At 33.5% G+C, this 23,313-nt stretch overlaps 1 protein-coding gene across 3 annotated transcripts in view; it reads right to left on the bottom strand.

Moving 5' to 3' along the window:
• OXR1 (oxidation resistance 1) overlaps positions 1-23,313 on the bottom strand; it is a 71,190-nt gene that overhangs the window by 6,652 nt on the left and 41,225 nt on the right. For 2 of the 3 annotated variants that reach the window (XM_072949605.1, XM_031691242.2), the window contains exons 10-11: positions 1,939-2,019; positions 23-148 (exon numbers count right to left, since the gene is read on the bottom strand). In XM_072949605.1, the coding sequence (XP_072805706.1) occupies positions 23-148; positions 1,939-2,019 (207 nt within the window). The remainder of the gene's footprint in view (positions 1-22; positions 149-1,938; positions 2,020-23,313) is intronic. The other variant, XM_031691243.2, reaches the window with a different exon arrangement.

The raw sequence follows: 23,313 nt of genomic DNA, 5'->3' as shown, positions 1-23,313 counted from the left end.
CACCCATGTGGGTGTGTCATACCTTTTCAATCTGATCTGGCAGTAAGAGTTCACTGGGATCACTTAGATTTGGTCGAAAAGATTCAGATTCCAGGTCTGCTTTCACTGGAGCAACCTGCTTTGAATTTACGTCTTCCCTTGTAGTAATCTAAAGAAGTAAACAGCAGCGTCTTATTAATATAAAATTGCAACAAACCTTCAAAAATTTTAGCCTTGTGAGAGAAATCAAACTTTATACCTTAGAAAAGGCAGCTAAAGCTTTAATTTAGAATTTTAGAAGGAAAAGGATGCTCCATCTAATAACAAAGGCATATCCAATGTAGAAAAAAGATTTCTTTTACAAGCAGACATTTTTCTCATCCACTACATGAGGAAGAACAGGTATTGAATGATAAACCCCATATTTCTGTGTAAAAAGAGATAGTTGCATGCAAACTTTAATTTTTCTGTTCAGGGGAAAAAGTGAGCCAGCTAACTTGCTTTTTATTTGTGCTATTCGAAATATGTGAGATTATTTTCTTCATCATAAAATAGAATTTGCCAAAAATAATTTTTAAAACTTCCTGGGTGCCAAAATTTTAATTTAAACAACAGTATAATAAAAAGTATAGTGTTTCACGGGGGGGGGGGGTGTATGCGAATTTGTTTCATTGAAAAAATTACCATCATTGTTAAAAATGCCTTTTAAGTTTTTACTTAAAACAGTACTTTTTAATTAATTTAAAAGTTAATTTGTTCACAAATATATGTTTTAAATTAATCAATTTGATGCATTAAAAGGAATACATGCTTTTGTTTCATGGAAATAATCTCACCAATATTCTAAAAATGATTAAAAATGTTGATTAAAGAAAATTCCTATACAATTTATTCTGTTGCCACTTACTTTTTGATATTAATTTTATTTTAATATATAAAATTCAATAACATTGGCAAATAAAATATACAAAACATATCAATTATTGATGAAACTTCTGAACTAGAAAACAGAATTCTTTTGGAGCAGATAACTAAAATGCAGCAATTCTCAGCGACTCTGATTCCACACAGGAATGAAATCTTGCTAAATTACTCTGTTTCTTTAACAGATTTCTTACCACATCTAAACAACATATATTTTCAACCAATACATGTTCTAGAACTGCACTGTTTTTTGATGAGAACTATATTAATTCTTTCACATCATCATCATGTTTTACCCTTATTTTGATGATGTGAAAGTTTAAAAAAAAATCCAAGGCAGCATGAGAAGCATTAAAAGAAAAGAACAAGATTCAGTAGTTCTAGCAAAGCCACGAAAGCATATCTCATTAAGAAGAAGAAAACACACCATACACAAAAGTGAAAAAATAAGCTCAAATATTTAGTTCTTATTTCTAAAAAAACACAAAGATTATTTCACAGAATTTTAAATAATTATCTAGTTCTACTGCATAACCTATACTATTCCCAACAATTTCTAATACCAATCAGAAGAACCTCAATAACAAAAACAATTCTTCTCATTTAGATAGTTGATGTGGGGTGGATAGAAACAGCCTTAAAGAAGAGAACCTTGCTATCCATTAAAATTTTAAACATTTTCCCATAGTACCACACCTCTCAGATTCTGTTTAGTAAAGAGTCAATCTCAAACCCAAGACATTCTTCTAATGTTAAATGAAAATTCCTCACCAATCTAAGAAACACACAGTACTGAGAAAAGTTCTAAAGTGACAGAAAATTCCTCTGAATATTTTTCAAATGTAAAGATGCCAGAAAAGATAGTCCTACAGCTCTTCAAGACAATACTCTTTAATACAAAAAGGAATTTTCTGATGGGGTATTTTAGTGCTGCAGTCAAAACAAATCCTTAAAAAAAGAGATTTGTACTGACGAATCCACTAAAAACAGGGAGTATTCAATCTCTGGAGGGATTTAAACTACTGAAGGGGGCACCTGGAGACGTCTGCAGAGTGTGCGCAGTTCTTCAGTATTTAGAGCATCGATCCTGCGGTGATACTCAGCCACTGACACTACCTGAATATGGAGACAGGAAGACAATAATTCCACTGACAGTAGAGAAAAATAGCCAAAACAAAACAAAAATTGGAGGAATTTAAATGGAAAAGAGAACTGTAGCCAGGATTTCTTTCCCCACTCCATGCTGAAAATCCAAGAGCTTTATAAATCAAACTACAGTAAAATACACATAAATGAATTTAACTATTATATCCAACTGCTAGTTCATGACATAGGGTTTATTTTATGGATTGTTTCATATAGACAATTTGAGTAAATAGAATTACAGTTGTTTATAAAGGAGATGCTATGTAAAACATAACATGCTTTGCTAACATCAAAGAACATCTAAAACCTAAATGTTCAACAGTTTACAAAGAAAATGGTAGTTTCAACTCTCCCCTTCAAATCAGTTTAACTCCAACATTGAAACTTAATGGCAATACTGGATGAATTTCTTCTAGATAAAAGTAACAAACATACCCATGCTATATGATCTGTATTAGAACAAAGGAGTAGGAGAGCATGAAAAAGATATGAAGTACCTTTTAAAATCTAATAAGAAAAACAAGCTCCAGAAAGTAGAATATTACATTTTTCAAAGCGTATCTAATCAATAGTAATTTCTCAGGATGTCTACTTCAGTCTAAATGACTCTTTTCAAGTTTTTGCCTCTCCTCTACAGTACTTCTTTATAGTGGTACTGCAGTAGTTATTTGTGACTAAAACTTACTGACTTTCCTACATTCTAAACTCCTAAGGGAAGTTCTGTACCTTCCATAATTGCCTAGACCAGTCTCTTGCACAGTGCTGAATTTGAAAGCCACATATGAGAGATAAACATTACTACAAAAAGCTCACAAAACAGACAAGTTTCCTCAGACTGACAAAACAGCTAAAGCTTTTTCAGATCATGACATAATTCCTAAAACAGTAACTATAATATTGTGAAGTCTGGTAGTGCTGTAAATATGTGCTGAATTTTCTCAGGCTATGACAAATTCCTCTTGTGATCAATCAGTAATGTGTAGAGGTTTTGGCCACAAATGCAGTTAAATCAAATGGCTCATAAAGAATTTAAACTTCTAATCTAGATTAAAAAAAAAACATTGCTGTAAGATATTAAAGAAGACCTGACAAAATGGAAAGATATCTCATTCACATGGATTAAGAGACTTAATATTGTTAAGATGGCAGTACTATCCAAAGTAATCTACAGATTCAATGCAATCCCTAGCAAAATTCCAATGGACTTTTTTGAAGAAACGAAAAAGCAACCTTTAAATTAATATGGAATTGCAAGGGGCCCTGAATGGCTAAAACAATCTTGAAAAAGAAAAAAAAAAGTTGGACTCACACTTCCCAATTTATTTAGCCATCTAAAAGAATGAAATACACGCTATAACACGGAAGAACGTCGAACATTATCATAAGTGAAAAGAAGCCAGTCACAAAAAGGTCACATATTGCATGTTCACATTTATATGAAATAGTCAGAACAGATAAACCCATAGAGACAGAACATAAATTGGTGATTGCTAGTGGCTAGGGGGAATGAGGAATGAGGAACAACCGCTTAGTAAGTGCAGGATTTTTTTGGCAGGGGGGATGATGAAAATGTTTTGAAACTAGATAAAGGTGGTGGTTGCATAACATTTTCAATGCACTAAATGTCACTGAATTGTGTTCACTTTAAAATGGTTATTTTATGTTATGTGACTTTCACCTCAACAAAAAAATTAAAACTTAAAAAAAAAGTGTTCCACTGGCTAAAAACATAATAAAAATAAAAGTTTGTTGTTCCAGCCAACTAAAATGAATTAGACACCTCTATAAAGAGCTATGTAAACCTGTTGAAAGCAATGAAAGAAAGACATGAGAATAGAAAAAGGGAAAAGAAACTGAACAGATTTTTCATTCTTGCCATTATTATTAAAATTGGCTTTTGCAAAGCAAGAATGCGTGCAGTGTGATAGCTGACTCTCTACTACACAGAAACCCAAAGAGGTTATAAACTCCAGCTCTGGGGGATCAGATGGACCTAGGTTTCTCCCCTGTTTTATCTGTTTCTCCACAAAAAACTGGAAATAATAAAAGCACCTAACAAGTAGGGTTTTGTGTAAAGAAAATGAAGAAATAAAATGCGTATAAACGATTGTGTACAGTGCCCACCACAGAGTAAATGAGGGCTAACATTATTACTTGATGATTTTTCACCAATTACCCTGAGGACTAGAGGATAATGTCTGAAGAGTCTCCATCTTTATTTTTGATATTAAAACATTTCAGTTTTGAGAGATCAATTATTTTATATACTTTGAATGACTATTCTGAAACTTTAAATTTTAGGACTAGATAAAACTATTACAGATTTTTCAATTCAGAGCAGAATTTTCAATAAAGATGAAAGAAAAATTAGGTACTAAAAGTTAAAAAAAATAATAGCTTGCTGTGTAAGGCCAGCAAAAAAAAATCTACAAAATATTTAATGACTAGTTACATTTTCTTCCTTTTTTCTATGGCATTCAGTCAAATCAAGAGTCTCCTAATGACTGAAAAATTGTGCTGAACTCTGGAATTTGACACAACATTGTAAAATGATTATAAATCAATAAAAAATGTTAAAAAAAAGAGTCTCCTAGACAAGAATTTTCAAATTAGATGACTTAACTACTTCTCTGCATTCTTTCCAAATTCTTATGGTAAACACTGATTTTATGCTTAAAGCTCCTTCTCTCACCATATAAAACACAGTTTTTGGATAAAAGTAAAACTGAATTTGCTCACAAAAGGGATCAATTATAACTGTATCAACATCACTTAGAGTAGGAATTACCAGTAAGGGAACCACGAGCCGCCATAATAAGCATAAGCTAATAACATGTGGTAAAATCAGTTTCTTTAACGTCATAAATCTACCTTTTCTTGTCCATACTTAAAATAGAAAACTGTATTCCTTTCTGGGATTTATAAACTCATCACTTCCTTACTCTTAAATATTTATTCACACTTTGATGAGTAAGACACACAATAATGTCAAAAGAGTCTGCGAAGTAATAAAAAAAATTTGAAATCAAAGTAGTATAGGAATATACTTCCTCCTCTCAAAATAAATGGATAATAAATTCCTAGAATAGAGATGGAGCTGAAATTAGTCTTAATTTTTAATGCCTTGGTAAATCATACGGCATGTGCAGAATCTATTATTTTACCCAAAAGATTAAATCTAAGTAGAAAATGGACACATTTTTACAAAATGTGACCCATCACACTTCCAATTATTAGGAGTACACAGTTGAGGAAACCAGTACCTTCTAACCAAAACCGTATTCACCGTCTGGCTAAACAACTCATTTCTTAAGGGGTAAAGTGGTTTGCATATACTGCTAAATCCCGTGTGTAGGAACTAAAACTGTGACCTAACCTCTGCAGAAGGAAGTGCTACTCTCTACTCTTTCCAGTTTTTGACAAAGGACTCTCACACAGACAGTGTTTGCCTAAGCATTTATTTCCACTGAATTGCAAATGTAAAGGCAGGATTAAGTCCACTCATCTCTATTACAAAGAAACTAACGACAGAAACCCCAACAGAAGCTGAAAATAGAGAAAAGTACAATTGCTGTCAATACCATGAATAAGAGCATGTTCTCCTAGAAAGAAGGAGCAATACTCTGGTCTAAGAAGTTCTCCTTCCAGGATGTTCTATTATTTCGCCCTGAGATTATCCCATAAACAAACCAAAGGCTTCCCTTTCTCCAGCTGCCCTGAACACTAAAAAAAAAGGCTGGTTGATTTCTGTGAATGTGCCATTTTTATTTCTTACTTATTCCTTACTTTTTTCCTTAGTAAAGGGAGATGGGGTAGGAAAGAAAACCCGTTATCTAATCAATGCCATTTATACTTACTTTGGTAATCCAAAAACAGGTTAAACATGGAGGAAAAGCTAACTCTGAGCTGCTGTGGCAAAAAAGGTACACAACACTATCCTGAAGTCACAGAACCTTCTGTTCTGCATCTGATAATACACAACAAAATCTTTATTATACAATAAGACCTGCATTATGTTAAAACTGTGCTCCTTTTTGCCTTAAATGAAAACTATTGCTTTCAAAATAATACTTCACGGACTTGTAATAAATCAGGTGTACAAGGAACAAATAGAGAATCATAAATTAGATAACTGAAAAACAGAATAGAGAGAAAAAAGGTTTAAATCCATAATGAATTAAAAATAGAACACACTTTGATCTGAAAAATCTTTTATATTTAAAATTGCTTATTAAGTATATTTGCAGATTATTCTCACAGATTTTCATGAGAAGACAAGATATATTCACTGTTCTTTTACTCAAAAAGAAACCTGTTAATTACTCAAAGGATAATAAAGTAAAATAAAGGAAATGTTACAAACAAATCTATATCCACAAATTTGAAAACCTGGATAAAATGGGCAAGTTCCCTGAAAGACACAAACCACCAAACTCACACAAGAAGAAACACATCATCTGAATAGCTGATATCTATTAAACAAACTAAATGAACAATTGATCACCTTGCAAAATAGAAGGGTCAGGCCCAACTCTAGACAACTAAAATGAATTAGCTACCAGTAAACATCAAGGTAACTCCATGAAAAGCTATGCAAACTTGTTGAAAGCTATGACAGACATGAGAATAGAAGAGAGGAAAAACTGGACAGAATTCCATTCTGGCCAGTATGATTATATTGACTTTTGCAAAGCTACAATGTATACACTATGGCAGCTGATTCTGTACTTACAAAGAAAGTTAAAGAGGTATGATCTCTAGCTCTGGAGCATCTCCAGTGAATCCAGATAGATTCACTAGTGAATTTAATCAAACACTTAAGGAAGAAATTATATTAATTCTCTACAATCTCTTCCAGAAAATAGAAGTGGAGAAAATACTTCCCAACTCATTCTATGAGGCATTACCCTAATAAAAAATAAACAAAGGCATGATAAAAAAGAAAAGCTACAGGTTAATATCTCTCACAAACATACATGCAAAAAGCCTCAACAAAGTATTACCGAATTGAATTCAACAATTTATAAAAAGAATTATATACAATGACCAAGTGGGATTTACTTCTAGGTATGCAAGGAATATATATGCAAGGTATTTCAACATTTGATAACCAACTGATGTAACCCATCACATCAATAGATGCAGAAAAAGCATTAGTCAAAATCTAACACTCATTCATGATAAAAACTCTCAGCAACCTAGAAATAGAGGGCAAACCTTTCAACTTGATAAAGAACACCTACAAAAAAAAATCCTACAATTAACAACGTACATAATGGTGAGAAATGAAATACTTTCCCACTAAGATAGAGAGCAAGGAAAAGATGTTTCCTCTCACCACTCCTATTCAACATTGTACTAGAAGACCTAGTTAACACAATAAAAGAAGAAAAGGAAATAAAAAGTATACAGATTGGAAAAGATGGAATAAAAATGCCAGCAGATGACATGACTGTCTATATAAAAAATTCTAAAGAATAAACCAAAAATTACTAGAACTAATAAGTGTTCACAGTAGGTTTATAGGATACAAGGTTGACACACAAAAGTCAATTATTTCCCTCTACATCACCAATGAATAATTGAAATTTGAAATGTAAAACAATTCTATTCATGCAGAAAAAAATGAAATAGGTTTAAATTTAACAAAATATATACAAGAAGAAAAGTACAAAATTCCAAAGAAAGAAACTGAAGAAGATAACCCATGATCACATACACAAATAGGAAAACTCAACAGAGCAAGGTATCAGTTCTTCTCAACTTGGTCCATAGATTCAACACAATTCCAATAAAAATCCCACCAAGTTATCTTGTTGATACAGGCAAAATGATTATCTAAAGTTTATGTAAGAAGATCCTAAGGCCAACACAATAATGAAGGAAAAGAATAAAACTGGAAGACTGACACTACTCAATTTCAAGATTTACTATAAAGCGACAATAATCAAGACTGTGAAACTGGCAAAGGAACAAATAGACCAATGGAACAGAACATGGCACTCAGATAGAGACTCACACAAATAAAATCAATTGATTTTTGACAAAGAAGCCCAGATAATGCAATGAAGAATGGACAATCTTCCACCAAATAGTGCTGGAACAACTGGACATCCACAGGCAAAAAAAGTTAATCTAGACAATGTCCTTACACTTTTCACAAAAATTAACTCAAAAATGGATCATAAACCCAAATGTAAAATGAAAAACTACAAAACTCCTAGAAGGCAACACAGGAAAAAAATCTAGGTGCCCTTGGGTTTTAAAATGTGTTTTTAGATAGAAAACCAAAAGCAAGAAAAAAAAATGAGTAAGTTAGATTTCTTTACAATTAAAAATGTCTGCTCTATGACAGACACTGTCAAGATAGTAAGAAAACAATCCATAGACTGGGAGAAAATCTTTGCAAAATATGTATCTGATAACTATGTTATCCAAAGTATCAAAGGATGCTTAAAACACAATAATAAAACAACCTAGTTAAAACATAAATGATCTGAACAGACACTTGAGAATATGGAAAGATGCTTAATGCTTAACATTGTATGTCATCAGGGAAATACAAATTAAAATAATAGGATACCGCTATTAACCTATTTAGAATGCCCAAAGTCTAAAGTGCTGACAATATCAAATGCTGTTGAGAATGTGGAGCAACAAGAACTCTCATTCACTGCTGGTACAGCACAAAATGGTACACAGCCACTTTGGAAAACATTTTTGCAGTTTCTTACAAAGTTAAACATACTCTTATCATACAATCCAGCAATCACACTCCTTGGTATTTTGGTGAAATGAGTTGAAAAATTTTGTCCACATAATATCTGCACATGAATGTTTATAACAACTTTTTTACTATAAATGTCAAAACTTGGAAGTAATCAAGATGTCCTTCAATAGGTGAAAAGATAAACTATGGCATACAGAGACCATGAAGTATTAAAAGTCAGCAATAAAAAGAAACAAATTACTAAGCCATGAAAAGACAGAGAGGAACCTTAAATGCATTTTACTGAGTGAAAGAAGCCAATATGAAATGGCTACATATGTTATAATTTCAACTACGTGATACTCTGAAAAAGGCAAAACTATGGAAACAGTAAAAAACATCAGTGGTTCCCAGGTGTTTGGGTGAAGGGAAAGAGGGATGAACCTATGAAGCACAGGGCATTTCAGGGCAGAGAAACTACGCTGTATCATTCTGTAATGTTAGATACACGTCATTCCATAGAATGTATAACACAAAGAATGAAGCCTAATGCAAACTACAGACTTTGGGTGACAATAACATACAATATTAGCCCATAAATTATGACAAATATACCACAGTAACAAAATGTAAATAGGGGTACTGTGTTTGGAGAGGAAAGGAATGTATATGGGAACTTTCTGTACTTGCCATTCAGTTTTTCTGTAAACCTAAACCTGCTCTGAAAGATTTAAAACCTAATTTAACTTTTAAGAAATTGTAAACACAAAATTCAGGGAGGTAGCTACCAATGTGGAGGTGACATGAGATGACACAGAGAAAGAGTATACAGGATGATGAATTTTCATCGGTAATGTTCTAGTTCTTAAGTTGGGTAGCCGGATCACAGAGAGATATTTTCTTATGCTTCATAACTTACGTATGTAATAAACACATTTTTCAACTACTACGTCAAATAAATAAAGAAAAAATATTCTGTACTGAATATATGTGTATATATTTTCTTTCCAATTATGTTGTGACTAGAAAGAAGACGTTTTACATACTATAGGTATATACAAATACCAGCTAACAAATTTCTCAATAACATGTACCATAGGTAGGCAACATAGTATAGCACAAAGAACCCTGGGTTTAGCCGTAGACTCCTGTCCTAATTCTGATTCTGCTTTTTAACAGTCATTCCACCATATGCCTGAGGGAATGGTTCCAGAATCCCGCATGGATAACAAAATCCACAGATGTTCAAATCCTTTATATAAAATGGCACAGTTTTTGCATATAATCTATGCACATCCTCTCATATACTTTAAATCATCTCTAGATTACTCATAGGACCTAATAAAGTGTAAATGCTATATAAATCATTGTAAATACAATGTAAATGCTATGTAAATAGTAGCTGATATGCAGCAAATTCAAGTTTGCTTTTTGGAACTTACTGGAATTTTTCTTTCCAAATATTTTTAATCCATGGTTTGGCTGAATCTGCAAATGCAGAACTGCTACATAAGGAGGGCCAAATGTGTTATCAGCTTTGTGAACCTGAGCAACCACATGTAATCTCTAAATTTCTGGTCTTTCAAGTGGAAATAATAATTATAACTTAGGAATAATTAATTATACCTTTATGAGGAATAAACAATAATATGTGTAAGGCATATATAAAGTAGAAACTGATACACTAAATATACAAAATAAATATTAATTCCCTTCTCCTACTTATAATCTGAGTATTTTGAGAGCAAGTATAGCAAAGAATTTAAGGGCAGATGCTAGAGCCAGAACAGAAAGCCTGAATTCAAACCACAGCTCTAACCTTTACTGGATGTCATATATAAAATGCTATATGCCTCTGTCTTGTAAAATGAAGATGACAAGGCAATATTTCACAGGTTGAGAATTAAATTTAACAACTCATGGTAAGTGTATGGAATAATACAGTGTTATTAAAATAATTTTTATCATCATTATAACCATTATCTTTAACTGAGGTCACTGGAAAGTTTTTTACATTTACATTGGTTCTTCTCAAAATTCTACCTGTTAGCTAATTTGTGCACCCCTCACCCACCAGCAGGCCAACACAAGCTTTGAGACACTCTGGACCACACAGCTGGCTGAGTCAGAAACTAGCCCCATCCACTAGTAGCCTGACATCCACCAGTAGTCTGACATCAGTACTGGGACCCATGAGCCCTGAAGCCAGACCTCAGGATTTGGATCTGCTCACCAGTGAGCCAGCACTAGTCCCATGGCCTGGTTTCCCCTACCAGTGGGCAGGCAACAGCCCCAAGATCTCTGGGACCCCAGCTTGGCCCACCAGTGGGCCAGTACTAGACCAGGGACTCCTCATGTTCTTCAGCTGGCCACCTTGTGACCTGGCCCGACTATCCAGCAGCCAGCAGCCTCCGCACAAGGCAGAAACCGGCAATCACCAGGAAAGGAGGCCAGACAGCCCACAAGTAGTTAAGTCAGCCAGAACAGAAGGATTCATGCTGCGCACATAGGGGGCACCCCTACAGCATACAGGTCTGGTAACCAGAGGGAAGTGCACTGCTGGGAAGTACAGGGTGCCTCCTACAAAAGGGCTCTTTCTCTAAAATCAGGAAATATAAGCAACCTACCAGATACACAGAAATAAAAAAAGCAAGTTAGGCAAAATGAAGTGGCAGAGGAGTATGTGCCAAATGAAGGAATAAGGAAAAGGACCTCAGAAAAAGAACTAAGTGGAGATAGGCAATCTACAAGAGAGAGCTCAAGGTAATGACCATAAAGATCATCAAAGAACTTGGGAGAAAAATGGATGAACAGAGTGAGAAGTTGTAACTATTTATGAAAAAGTTAAAAAATTAAAAAAAAAACCCAAAGATGAAAAACACAATAACTGAAATGAAAAATACACTGGAAAGAATCAACAGTAGACCAAATGATACAGAGAAATGAATCAGCAAGCTGGTAAACAAAGTAGTGAAAATCACAGAAGCTCAACAAAAAAAAGACCTGTACTTGAAAAACTGTAAGACATTGATGAAAGAAACTGAAGATGACACAAACCAATGGAAAGATACATATACCATGTTCTTAAATTGGATAAATTAATATTAAGATGACCATACTAACAAAGGCAATTTACAAGTTCAATGCAATCTCTATCAAAATACTAATGACATTTTTCACAGAATTAGAACAAATAATTTCAATTATTTGTATGGAAACACAAAAGACTCCAAATAGCCAAAATACTCTTAAGAAAGAAGAACAAACTTGGACGTATCACACTCCCTAATTTCAGACTATACTAAAAAGCTACAATAATCAAAACAGTATGGTGCTGGCACAAAAACAGACACACAGGTCAATGGAACAGAACAGAGAGCCAACATATTAACCCACACATTTACGGTCAATTAATCTATGACAAAGGGGCGAGAATATATGATAGGGAAAAGACAGTCTCTTCAATAAGTGGCATTGCGAAAACTGGACATCTACATGCAAAAGCATGAAATTAAAACATTTTCTCATATCATGTACGAAAATAAACTCAAAATGGATAAACAACAAAATAAGAGACTGGAAACCATAAAACTACTAGAATGAAATACAGGCAGAACTCTTTGACATAAATTGCAGCAATATTTCTTTGCATCCATCTCCTTAGGCAAAGGAAACAAAAGCAAAAATAAACAAATGGGATCTATTAAACATCAAGCTTCTGTACAGCAAAAGGAACCCATTGACAAAATGAAAAGGCAACCTACTACATGGGAGACAGTATTTAGAAATAATATTACTGATAAGGGATTAATATCCAAAACACATAAACAGGTGATACAACTGAATATCAAAAAGCAAACAACAAAATTAAAATATTAAAAGATGCTCAACACTGTTAATCATCAGGGAAATGCAAATCAAAACCATAATGAGAAAGCACCTCACACCTGTCAAAAGAGGGTATCATCAAAAAGTGCACGAACAACAAATATTAGCGACAATATAGAGAAAAGTGAACCCTTGTACACTACTGGTGGGAATGTAAACTGGTGCAGCCACTATGGGAAACAGTATGGAGGTTCCTCAAAGCACTGGAAATAGAACTATCATATGATTCAATCAGCAGTTCTAGTCCTGGGTACATACCTGAAGAAAATGAAAACACTAATTCAAAAAGACACATGCACGACAAAGACACAATGCACGACTCAGCAGCATTATTCACAATAGTGAAGACACGGGGGTTACCTAAGTGACCATCAGCAGATGAATGCATAAAGATGTGGTGTATCTATATACACATGCAAGGGAATTTGACTCAGCCATAGAAAAGAATAAAATTTTGCCATCTGCAACAACATGGATGAACCCGGAGGGTGTTATGCTTAGTGAAATAAATCAGAGAAAGACAAATATTGTATGCTATTGCTTATATGTGGAATCTAAACAGTAAAACAAACTAGTGACTATAACAAAAAAGAAACAGATTCAGATAGAGAATAAACTAATTGTTACCAATGGGGAGAGGGAAGGGGGAGGGGCATTAGAAGGGTAGGGGATTAGGAGGTATAAACTACTACGAATAAAATAAATAAGCTATAAGGATATATTGTACAGAACAGGGAATATAGCCAATATTTTATAACTATAAATGAAGTGTAATCTATAAAACTATGTTGCACACCTGAAACTAATACTATAAATCAGCTATACCTCAATAAAAAAATACTAAAAAAAAGATAAAGTTAAGCATGCTTGATCAATATGGTTTTCACTGAAGCTAAATGGCAAAGGTCTAACTTCATTCCATATATTCTGGAGCATATTCTACCTATTAGTTATTAGTTAATGTCTTTGAGCCTTAAATTAACTCATTTACAAAATGATGATAACCTATCTGGTTAACACACTGAGTTACTGTACAATAAAATCTCACACTACATACATGAGCATTCAGAAAACTGTCCTTGTTTACATAAATGTATGGCCATATCAGTACTAGCTATAAGACAGTTTATTACTTAAGTCTACAGATACCATTCTACTAATCAGCCGAGTAAAGGTATGAGGAAATGTAAAAAGTTACAAAATACGAAGTCCAAAAATGAGACATTATATTTTTTCTAAAATATCTGCTATTCTCTTATTAGAATCATTTTCTACTTTCAGTTTTAAAGTGCAAGAGGCCTTTTCAGGCAAAATCTTTTAGGAAATTTCATCTACAAAAAAGTAAAATAATTGCTATTCATTGAAATCTTTATCTTCTTAAGTCTTTCTCCTGCCCTACAGCTCCTAGGATTTCTACTCTAAAGCAAGGAAAACAACTAGAAAACCCGGATCCAAGACTGTCTATACATCAAAACACATCATACTGGAATTTGACACAACACTGTAAAATGATTATGAATCAATAAAAAATGTTAAAAAAAAACACATCATACTGTATTGTATCTTTTTAGTAAATTCTCAAAGGCATCCTGGTAAGGTAATGAATATGCAGGGTCAAGCTGTCTCTGTGCTCCCTGACCTCAGGAACCACTCCATACAAGTTTTCTCATCTTTAAAACAGGGAGTAAAACTACTGACTTCTCAAAGTTACTGTGAGGGTTAAATGAAATAATATATATTAATACATACTATACGGATGTGTAGAGCTGAGGACTAGCATGCTGTCATATCTGACAAAATCAGGTTAATAGCTTCCTATAAGGTTGAAAAGAAACCGGTCAATGTAAGTGTGTGATACACATTATAATGACCTATAAAATTCAAAATATCCACAATTTACTTAATATTTTTAAAATAAATTAAACTATATTAGTTATAGCAAACTAATGATAAATGTTTATTCAAACTGCAAATCAAAAAATACATGAATAGCATCACTGTTCTTGGTTTAAAAAAAACCTGTTAACTGGCTAGTCTGACAATCTGAACTGAATTTTAATAAATCCAATCTTCAGATGCCTATACCCCTCTGCGCTCATATGTCATAAACATAAACTTGAAATCATTCAACTTAAAAATAAAAAGATGTAACAAAGTACTCTCAAGCCCAATTAAAAACACCACCTATGGAAGTTGGTTTGATATTTTTACACATTTAACATTTAAGGGTGGCAAGCTGTTTTGGGGGCATCTTTCAAAGTCACTCCTGGTTCTAAGTATATCTAGTCTTATTTAAATCATCTACAATTACAGTAAAAATAAAAATACTCATAAGGCAAGATATAATCTTAAATTACCACAGAAAGTACAACTGGCAATACATTTTCTAACAAATAGTGCATGCATATTTATACTGAAAAATATCTAGGATTCTTAAAATAGTAAGGATGACTAAGATTTTTCTTTACTAGAATATCTTTTAAAGTTTTGTATTAGGCAGCACTGCTTGGAACTTTTTGAATAGCTTAAAAAAGTCTTTTCTTAGATTGTTAAAATAATAGTCTTAATACATAATAATATAAATGTATTTAGTTTGGGATCCAGTCAATAAAAGTTACAGTGAATTCACTCAGATAGTTCTACTCTATTTTGAAGCAAGCACAAAAATTTTTAATGTTTTCTTACAAAGCTAAAATTAAATTAAAAATTAAGGCAGCAATAAAGATCTGATAAATTACTGTTGCTGCAGAACAGGAAAATCAATACACTTTCACAAAACAAAATTATAGTCTCTTATTCATTTCCTTTTTGAAGATATTTAGGATTAGCAGAAATAACTACATTTTTTGTAATCATACAATTTTATATTCTACAAATATTTTCTGTGCTTAAACTTTCATAAATTGTATATTTTTGCATAATTCACCATAAAAAGACTAGTAAATACAGAAACTGAAATCATTGGCTAAGATTTACCAGAGTATATTTTTGATTAATTGGTTGATGCCTTCTCCCTTTTTTCCCATACCAGAGACGAGACATTTCCTTTCCAGGGCAAATTAAGTAACATCAAATCTCCTAAGAACTGTTTTAAAAAGCATTCTTCCTCTGTCAAAGATAAATTTTCAGCACCAGAGCCCTACTATAGTGACAAAACAGTTTGCTAGAGACAAAGATTTGATTGACAAGACAGAGAGCTAATCACTAAGTAGTATCCATCGCAAAGATAGTCGTGAGTGGAGACTGTAAAGCTTGGGAGGGAAGAGAGGTTTTCCCATGTTTAAGTTTGGTTGCACTGTACCCAAATGTACAAAGAAAGGGCTCAACACTTTAAAGACACAGAGCATTATTTCCAAATACCAGTACATTAAGAAATCTAAAAATAACTCAGTCATAAAAAAGTAGTAAGTACAGTTTCCAGAGTCCCTCCCAAAGTACACAGATGATTTCAATTAACATTTTGTTTGCTCAGTCATAAAATTATGTTCTTTATATCTAAGAATTCTATAAAATTTCATCTCATTTTTTAAGCAGTAAGACATCCTCTGAGGACCCTTCAACCCTCAAATTTTATAGAATGACTATGTGAAAATGAAACAAATCCACCACAATTCTACACAATTATTCAAAGTGACCTGAAAATTCCTGAGTGTCACAGTCCATTTTTAAAATATTGAAGTATAGTTGCTGTACATTATGTAAGTTACAAGTATATGATACAGTGATTCACAATTTTTAAAGGTTATACTGTATACTTAATATAAACTATTGGCTATATTCCCCATGTTGTACAATATATCCCTGTAGTTTATTTTACACCTAACAGCTTGTACCTCTTACTCTCCCACCCCTATACTGTGCCTCTCACCTCCCTTCTCCCCACAGTCATAATGATACACTTGATTCATCTCCCATTCTAAGCTAAACTTGCTCCCCTTCTTTACCTTGTGTGTACACACAAAGCTGTGCACACACAATGCCACCCTTCACACACACACACCTTTCTAGTATACACACACTGCACCACCCCCACAGCCCTACATCGCCTTCATCCACATTCCAGCATGTGCACGTACAGGACACAGCACACCCCACAGTGAATATCCACCCTGCTACACACACCAGCCATGCCTGTATTTTCCTAACCATCTCCATACCAGCCTTAAAATACATAGTCCTATTATACATTTAGTGCTCTGTAGTAGCCACCACCACCCCTGCACTCCCTTTATACATACTAACAACATTAAGTAATTTGTGGTACTGGGGTACTATCTTGGAAGCCTAAACCTATCATTACTTTCAGCCAGATTTTCTAGAATTCAAAATATACATACAAAACGCACTTTAAATGAGATTTTAAAAAATATATACACATACACTCTGTGTAGAATAGCCTGTTTTGTTGGTTCTATTCAGCATCCATCCTTACACCTTCCTAATACATCTTTGATTTTGCTAATGTATCTTTTCAGTCACGTGTTTCTGAGAAGGCTAGCTCCATGCTCGGACAGGTGGGTCCTTATAGATCTAAACTAGTGGCTCTCAAATTTTAGCCTATGCCAGAATCACCTGCAGCATTTGTTACAACTCGGAATGTTGGGTTCTAAAACCTGTTCCTTTTAAGTAGACTGGAATGGAGTTTGAGTGTACTTTTTTAACAGATTCCTAGACAGTACTGCTGTTGCTGATCTGGGGACCATACTTTGAAAAACAACTGGATGACAATAAGATATTATACCGCACACCAGACAGAATGGCTATTATCAAGAAGAAAGGATGTAGTAAGTGCTGGCAAGAATATGGAGAAAAGGGAACCCTTGTGCACTGTTGGTGGGACTGTAAATTGGTGAGGCTACTAAGAAAAACAGTATGGAGGTTCCTTAAAAAATTAAAAATATGGTCCAGCAATATCATTTCTCAATATTTATCTGAAGAATGAAAACACTAATTTGAAAAGATACATGAACTGTCATGTTAAATGCAGCATTACTTACAACAACTAAGAGATGGAAACAACCTAACTGTCCATCAATGGATGAACAGATAAAGAAGATGCAGCATAGATACACAATGGAGTGCTAATCAGCCATAAAAAAGACTGAACTCTTGCCATTTGAGACAACATCCATGGACCCTGATGACATCATGCTAAGTGAAATAAGTCAGAGGAAGACATACCATATGATCTCACTTACAAGTGGAATTTAAAACAACAGCAATAACAAAAACACCAACCACATAAATACAGAGCATAGTCTGGTGGTTGCCAGAGGGGGAGCACTGGAGTGGGCAAAATGAGTGAAGGGGGTCAAAAGGTACAAACTTCCAGTTATTAAATAAGTCATGAGGATGCGAGGAACAGCATGGTAGCTACAGTTAATAATACTGTATTATATATATGAAAGTTGCTAAGAGAATAGATTCTAAAAGTCCTCAAAAAATTTTAACTATGTATGGTGATGAATGTTAACTAGACTTAACTGTGGTGATCATTTCACAATATACACAAATATTGAATCATAATGCTGTACACCTGAAACTAATATAATGTTATATCATTCATACCTCAATTGAAAAAGAAAAATCAACTGGTCTAAGCTGTCTTGAGTGTGATTTTCTGTTTCTTGAAGCCAAATGCTTCCTAATTAATAAACACAATACCTAGTAGACATAAAATGAGCTCAGTAAATCTTTTTTCATAGTATTTAGAAAATATAATGCTAATTCATTTAAATTGGCCTAGACATTTCAAAACTTGAAGCAAATGTCAATTTAGTATTAAAAATATAAAATGACAGACCATAAAATGAAGCACTTTTATAAACATAATCCATTTAAAGGTTGAACATAATCTGTTCTCGTAATTCAGATATTCAATTTACTAATCTTTTTTCCTCTACTTTCTTTATCAGGGCTGAAATTATTGAATCATCTTATATCTTATTTCCTCTAAGTTGTGAGTGGTCTACTAGAAGTAATAATAGATCTAAAGTAATATTTTAATATTTAAAATCATAACCTAGCCTGTTATTCATTTATCCTTTCTCACAATACACATTAAGTGACATTTTGGATTTTAATAGGAATTTGATAGCCCGTAACTTTTGGCTAGTAACTGAGGAAGAATATTAACAGGGAAAGCAAAGCATTGGTTCAAAACTTTCCTGAGGGAGATAACATCCTAAATTAAAATTGGTACACCATAATGATTTCAGGGTGCTAAATGCTAGTAAGAAAAATCGTATGAATAGCCTAGAAATAGAGATCTACTATACAGCACAGTGCCTACAATAATACTGTACTATATACCTGAAAAATTGCTGAGAAAGGTAGATCTTATGTTAAATGTTCTTACTGTAAAATGTTAACAATAAAGAGGGTAGGAAGAAACTTTTGGAGATGATGAATGTTTAATGGCACAGATTGTGGTTATAGTTTCATGGATGCACATTTGTCTCTAAACTCATCAAGCTATATACAGTAAACACACACAGCTTCTTGTATATCAATCATACATACTTCAATAAGGAAAGTTAAAAATACTCAACACAGAAATATTATATAAGACAACTTGCATTCAGTTAAAATTTTAATCGTCTTTAATGCTTTTGATTTATCCCTTTTCCACCAGATTTACTGAATTTCTTTCGGAGTTCTGATTCATAATTCTATGTGATTCAATCAATATATTAAAAAGTATACTCTTCTTTAATTGCCTTTATCTGAGAAATGTGATCTCTATTTAATGACTTAGAGATAGAAACTAGTTTTCTTTTGAACAAAATCAGCTCTGTATGGATGTTACTGGCTAGCCTGAGAAGAGAGCTGGAATTTTGTTTTATATATTGACTCAACTTTAATTTTGGCATTATTTGAGGGTGATAAAGTCCAAGAGGGGCAGCTATGTGCCATGGTTTCTGATGACAGGATAAAACTCATTTTTTTTTTTACCATACCATCATTTTTCCTTCATGATAAGCAATTTTTGAAACTGTTTTTATTTTACATCAGATAAATTAAGAAGATGAGCACAAAATTCACATGAATCTTAAAAACAAACAGGCTTCAAAGATATTTCAGGCTTATTGTGGTAAGCACTGCTTTTGACTATATCAGTGGACTCTTGGGTACTTGTCAAATACATCAAACTAATTTAAAGTGTATTTGATACAAAAGTTCAAGAGACACACTTTAATGAAAAAAAAAATATATGTAGGTTGCCTGTTATATTTCTTGATTTCCCTCTCCTTGTAGTGCCTCTGAGTAAACAACTTGATAGGAGCCCTTTGGTATGTAAGGGAGCTATGCCTGAACTAACTGTGTCAGGATGACGGCTACTGATAAGAAAACAACTTTTTAAAAATCAAGGTACAATTTGCAGCAACATGGACAGAACTGGAGACCATCATTCTAAGTGAAGTAAGCCAGAAAGAGAAAGAAAAATACCATATGATATCACTCATATGTAGAATCTTAAAAAAAAAAAAGGCACAAATGTACTTATTTACAAAACATAGAAAACAAAATTATGGTTACCAGTGGGGAAGGGGGTGGGAAGGGATAAACTGGGAGATGGAGGTTTGGAGATACTAATATATATAAAATAGATAAACAACAAGTTTATACTGTACAGCACAGGGAACTACATGGAATATCTTGTAGTAACCTATGATGAAAAAGAACATGAAAAGGAATATATATATGTATGACTGAAACATTATGCTGTATACCAGAAACTGACACAACACTGTAAACTAACTATACTTCAAAAAAAAAATTATCAAGGCACAAAATGATTAAAGAAACCTCTCTCCACAGGGAACCAAATTTATGTTTTTGGGGTGCAGATGCAACATCAAAGAGAAATACTTTGAAAAATATTTTATACATTGTAACTTGCAAGAAAGACACTTGAAAATTAAAGTATATTATGACCAATACAGTCTGAAAGAATCTCCCCCACCCATAGCATTGTATATGTTTAACACAATCCCCGCACAGCTGGCATGCTGTAGCAGAGTGGTTTTCCCACCACTACTGTACAATGCAATCACCTGAGGAGCTTTAAAAGAATACTGACAACGAGGTCCCTCCCCAGGGCTTCTGATTTAATTGGTCTGAAGTGACCCTGAACAGTATGATTTTTCAAAGCACCCCCAAATGATTCAAAGATTCTGCCAAGGTTGAGAACCTGGTGTGGTAAAAGAGAGCAGTCTCTGAATTAGAGATTGACCACTTTGCAGACTTTCGCTAAATAAGAAACATGCTTAGAGAAGTCACCTGTAAAATAAAGATGATATCTATAATTAAATGGGTCGCTCTAGGTCTAACTATCAATTTATAGGAAATTCAAGGCAAAAGAACATGTTAGTAACACTGTGGGGATGTGATCAGCAAAATCTAGACTGTAGGACATTCTACAGGAAAAGTCTGGTTTCTTAAAAGCTAAAATTACAAGGGGGGAAAAAGCAAAGCAAAGCAAAGAAATGGAGGGAGACCCTATATTTCCAAAGATTTAAGAGACGTTTTAACTAAATGAAACATCTGAACCTTAGATGGATCCAGATTCAAACAGAAAACTGTAAAAATACATTCATATTACATATATTTTAAAGCCTGTTATCACATCTGAAGAAATGTGAACTGGGGAAAAGGAAGAATTATAAATGAAATAAGCTGGTAATGCTGAGTGACTAGTACATGTGAATTCACTATACTATTAATCTCTATGTTTGTACATTAATCAAATCAAAGCACTATCATCAGGAAAAGAGAAGGGTTCAATAGGCATCCTTCCCCACCTTTACCTCAGGACCTTCCTGACACTGTTGAAATGTCATTAGTGCACTTTCTGTTTCAGTGAAAATCCTAAAAACAATTGCCATTAAAAAGCAAAAAGTAGTATTTTCCACAAAACTGCAAAGGCCCACATGAAACATTATCCTCACTACACATTCTCTACTGACTTCTTGTCACTAGATACCAGCAGAAACCAGAGAAGACTCCACAGTAAGTTTCTTCTCGGTTGCAAGATAGGGTCATTAAACTACCAAAAGCAGAACTCATAATTAAGAAACTCAAGACAATATTGTTTAAAAAAACAGAGATGAGGTAAGCTGATGTTTTATGCTAACTATAGTTCTATTGCCTAAACTAGAACAATAAAGAGTACATATTAAAGAATATCAATCTCCTACACGTCTTAAGTTATATGTATAGTATTTCTCAGATTCTTTCTCTCAATATTCAGGAATCTTAGTTTTGATGTATAATAAGGGGTTCTTACTCCTGAAAACCTTAACATTTGGCTAACTTTCTTTCTCAGTAAAGGTAGGTTTCTGCTGCTTGCACTCTCTCTAGAATTCATTGTACAAATTTCTAATACTGCTCTCCTTTCTTCCTTTTCTCATTATTTCTATTCCTTAAATTCCAGCCTTTTCTAATTATTTTCAGTAGAACTAACTTTCAATTTGCATATTTGGGAACTGAAATTGTTTCAAATATTATAGTTTTTCTTACTATCGCCAGTGCACATTTTAATAATTTGGGGTGCCGTGAATGCTTTTAGGGTAATGATGAGGATAGAGGAGGATCAAAGCAGAGTTATTAAAGTCAAACAGAGGAAGTACTGGAGAAAATAATCAGTAATAAAAAGGAAGATAATATACTCAGATTATCTAGAAAATGTCTGTTGTTACTGACGTGCTCTGGAAGGAAGAACAAAGACATATGGATTCAACCTACGAAAGTGTGTTTCTTTAAACTCACTGTGAGAAAGAATTTTCTAATAGAGCTGTCCTAAAATGAAAATACTGCCCTTTGAGATAATAAACTATCACTGGATGTGTTAAAGCAGAATCAAGAATAGTATAAAATGTAAAATGAGAGAGGCTAAATTGTCAGTTAATTTCAAATTCCAGAGTGCATGGCTTTACAAGAAAATATTTACTACAACTGACGTAAGAACTTATTTTAGGATAAAGGCCAATATTTTTTTAAGTACAAGTTTTATTATTTATCTTAATCTATGTACAAATTTATGCATTAATGCAATAAATATATATTGAGGATGAATTATATGCTTGTACTGTTCTTAGATCTCAGGATACAGTAGTATATGAAATCCACAAAGCCCTGCCCTCGTGGCACTTACACAGGGAGGGAGACAGTAAGTGAAACAGAAAAGTAGTAGAGGAGATAAGTTTTTGCAAAAGTTTTCCCAATGTATAAATTTTGTGTTAGCAGTATATTTCATGTTGACTGACAATCAGCGATAACAAAGATCTCCTAAGTATTGCTGAAGCAGAGTAAGAGTGAGCAGAGCAGTTTTAATCCACTGATGTTCAAGTTGGTAGCCATAATAAATTCATCCTAAATTCTAAGTCACATATTCTCCACCACTAGATAGAACAAAAACTTGAAAAAACATTGTTTTAAAGTACTTATTTTATATAAGTTCTCTAGCCAAATTCATTCTCTGAAAATATCCTTTTAACATTTAAAATACTTTTTTATATCATTATACATTTGTTCAAACCCGCAGAATGTACACCACCAAGAGTGAGCCCAAAGGCAAACAACAGACTTCCGACAGGGAAAAAAACTTTTTGGCCACTAACCATCAGGCGCTACAGAAACACAATACAAGACACATGCAACTATAA

The sequence above is a fragment of the Vicugna pacos genome, chromosome 25 (assembly GCF_048564905.1).
Source record: "Vicugna pacos chromosome 25, VicPac4, whole genome shotgun sequence".
Taxonomy (NCBI): domain Eukaryota; kingdom Metazoa; phylum Chordata; class Mammalia; order Artiodactyla; family Camelidae; genus Vicugna; species Vicugna pacos.
Note: the sequence above shows the minus strand (reverse complement) of the source record. Positions and strands in the feature narration are given on the sequence as shown.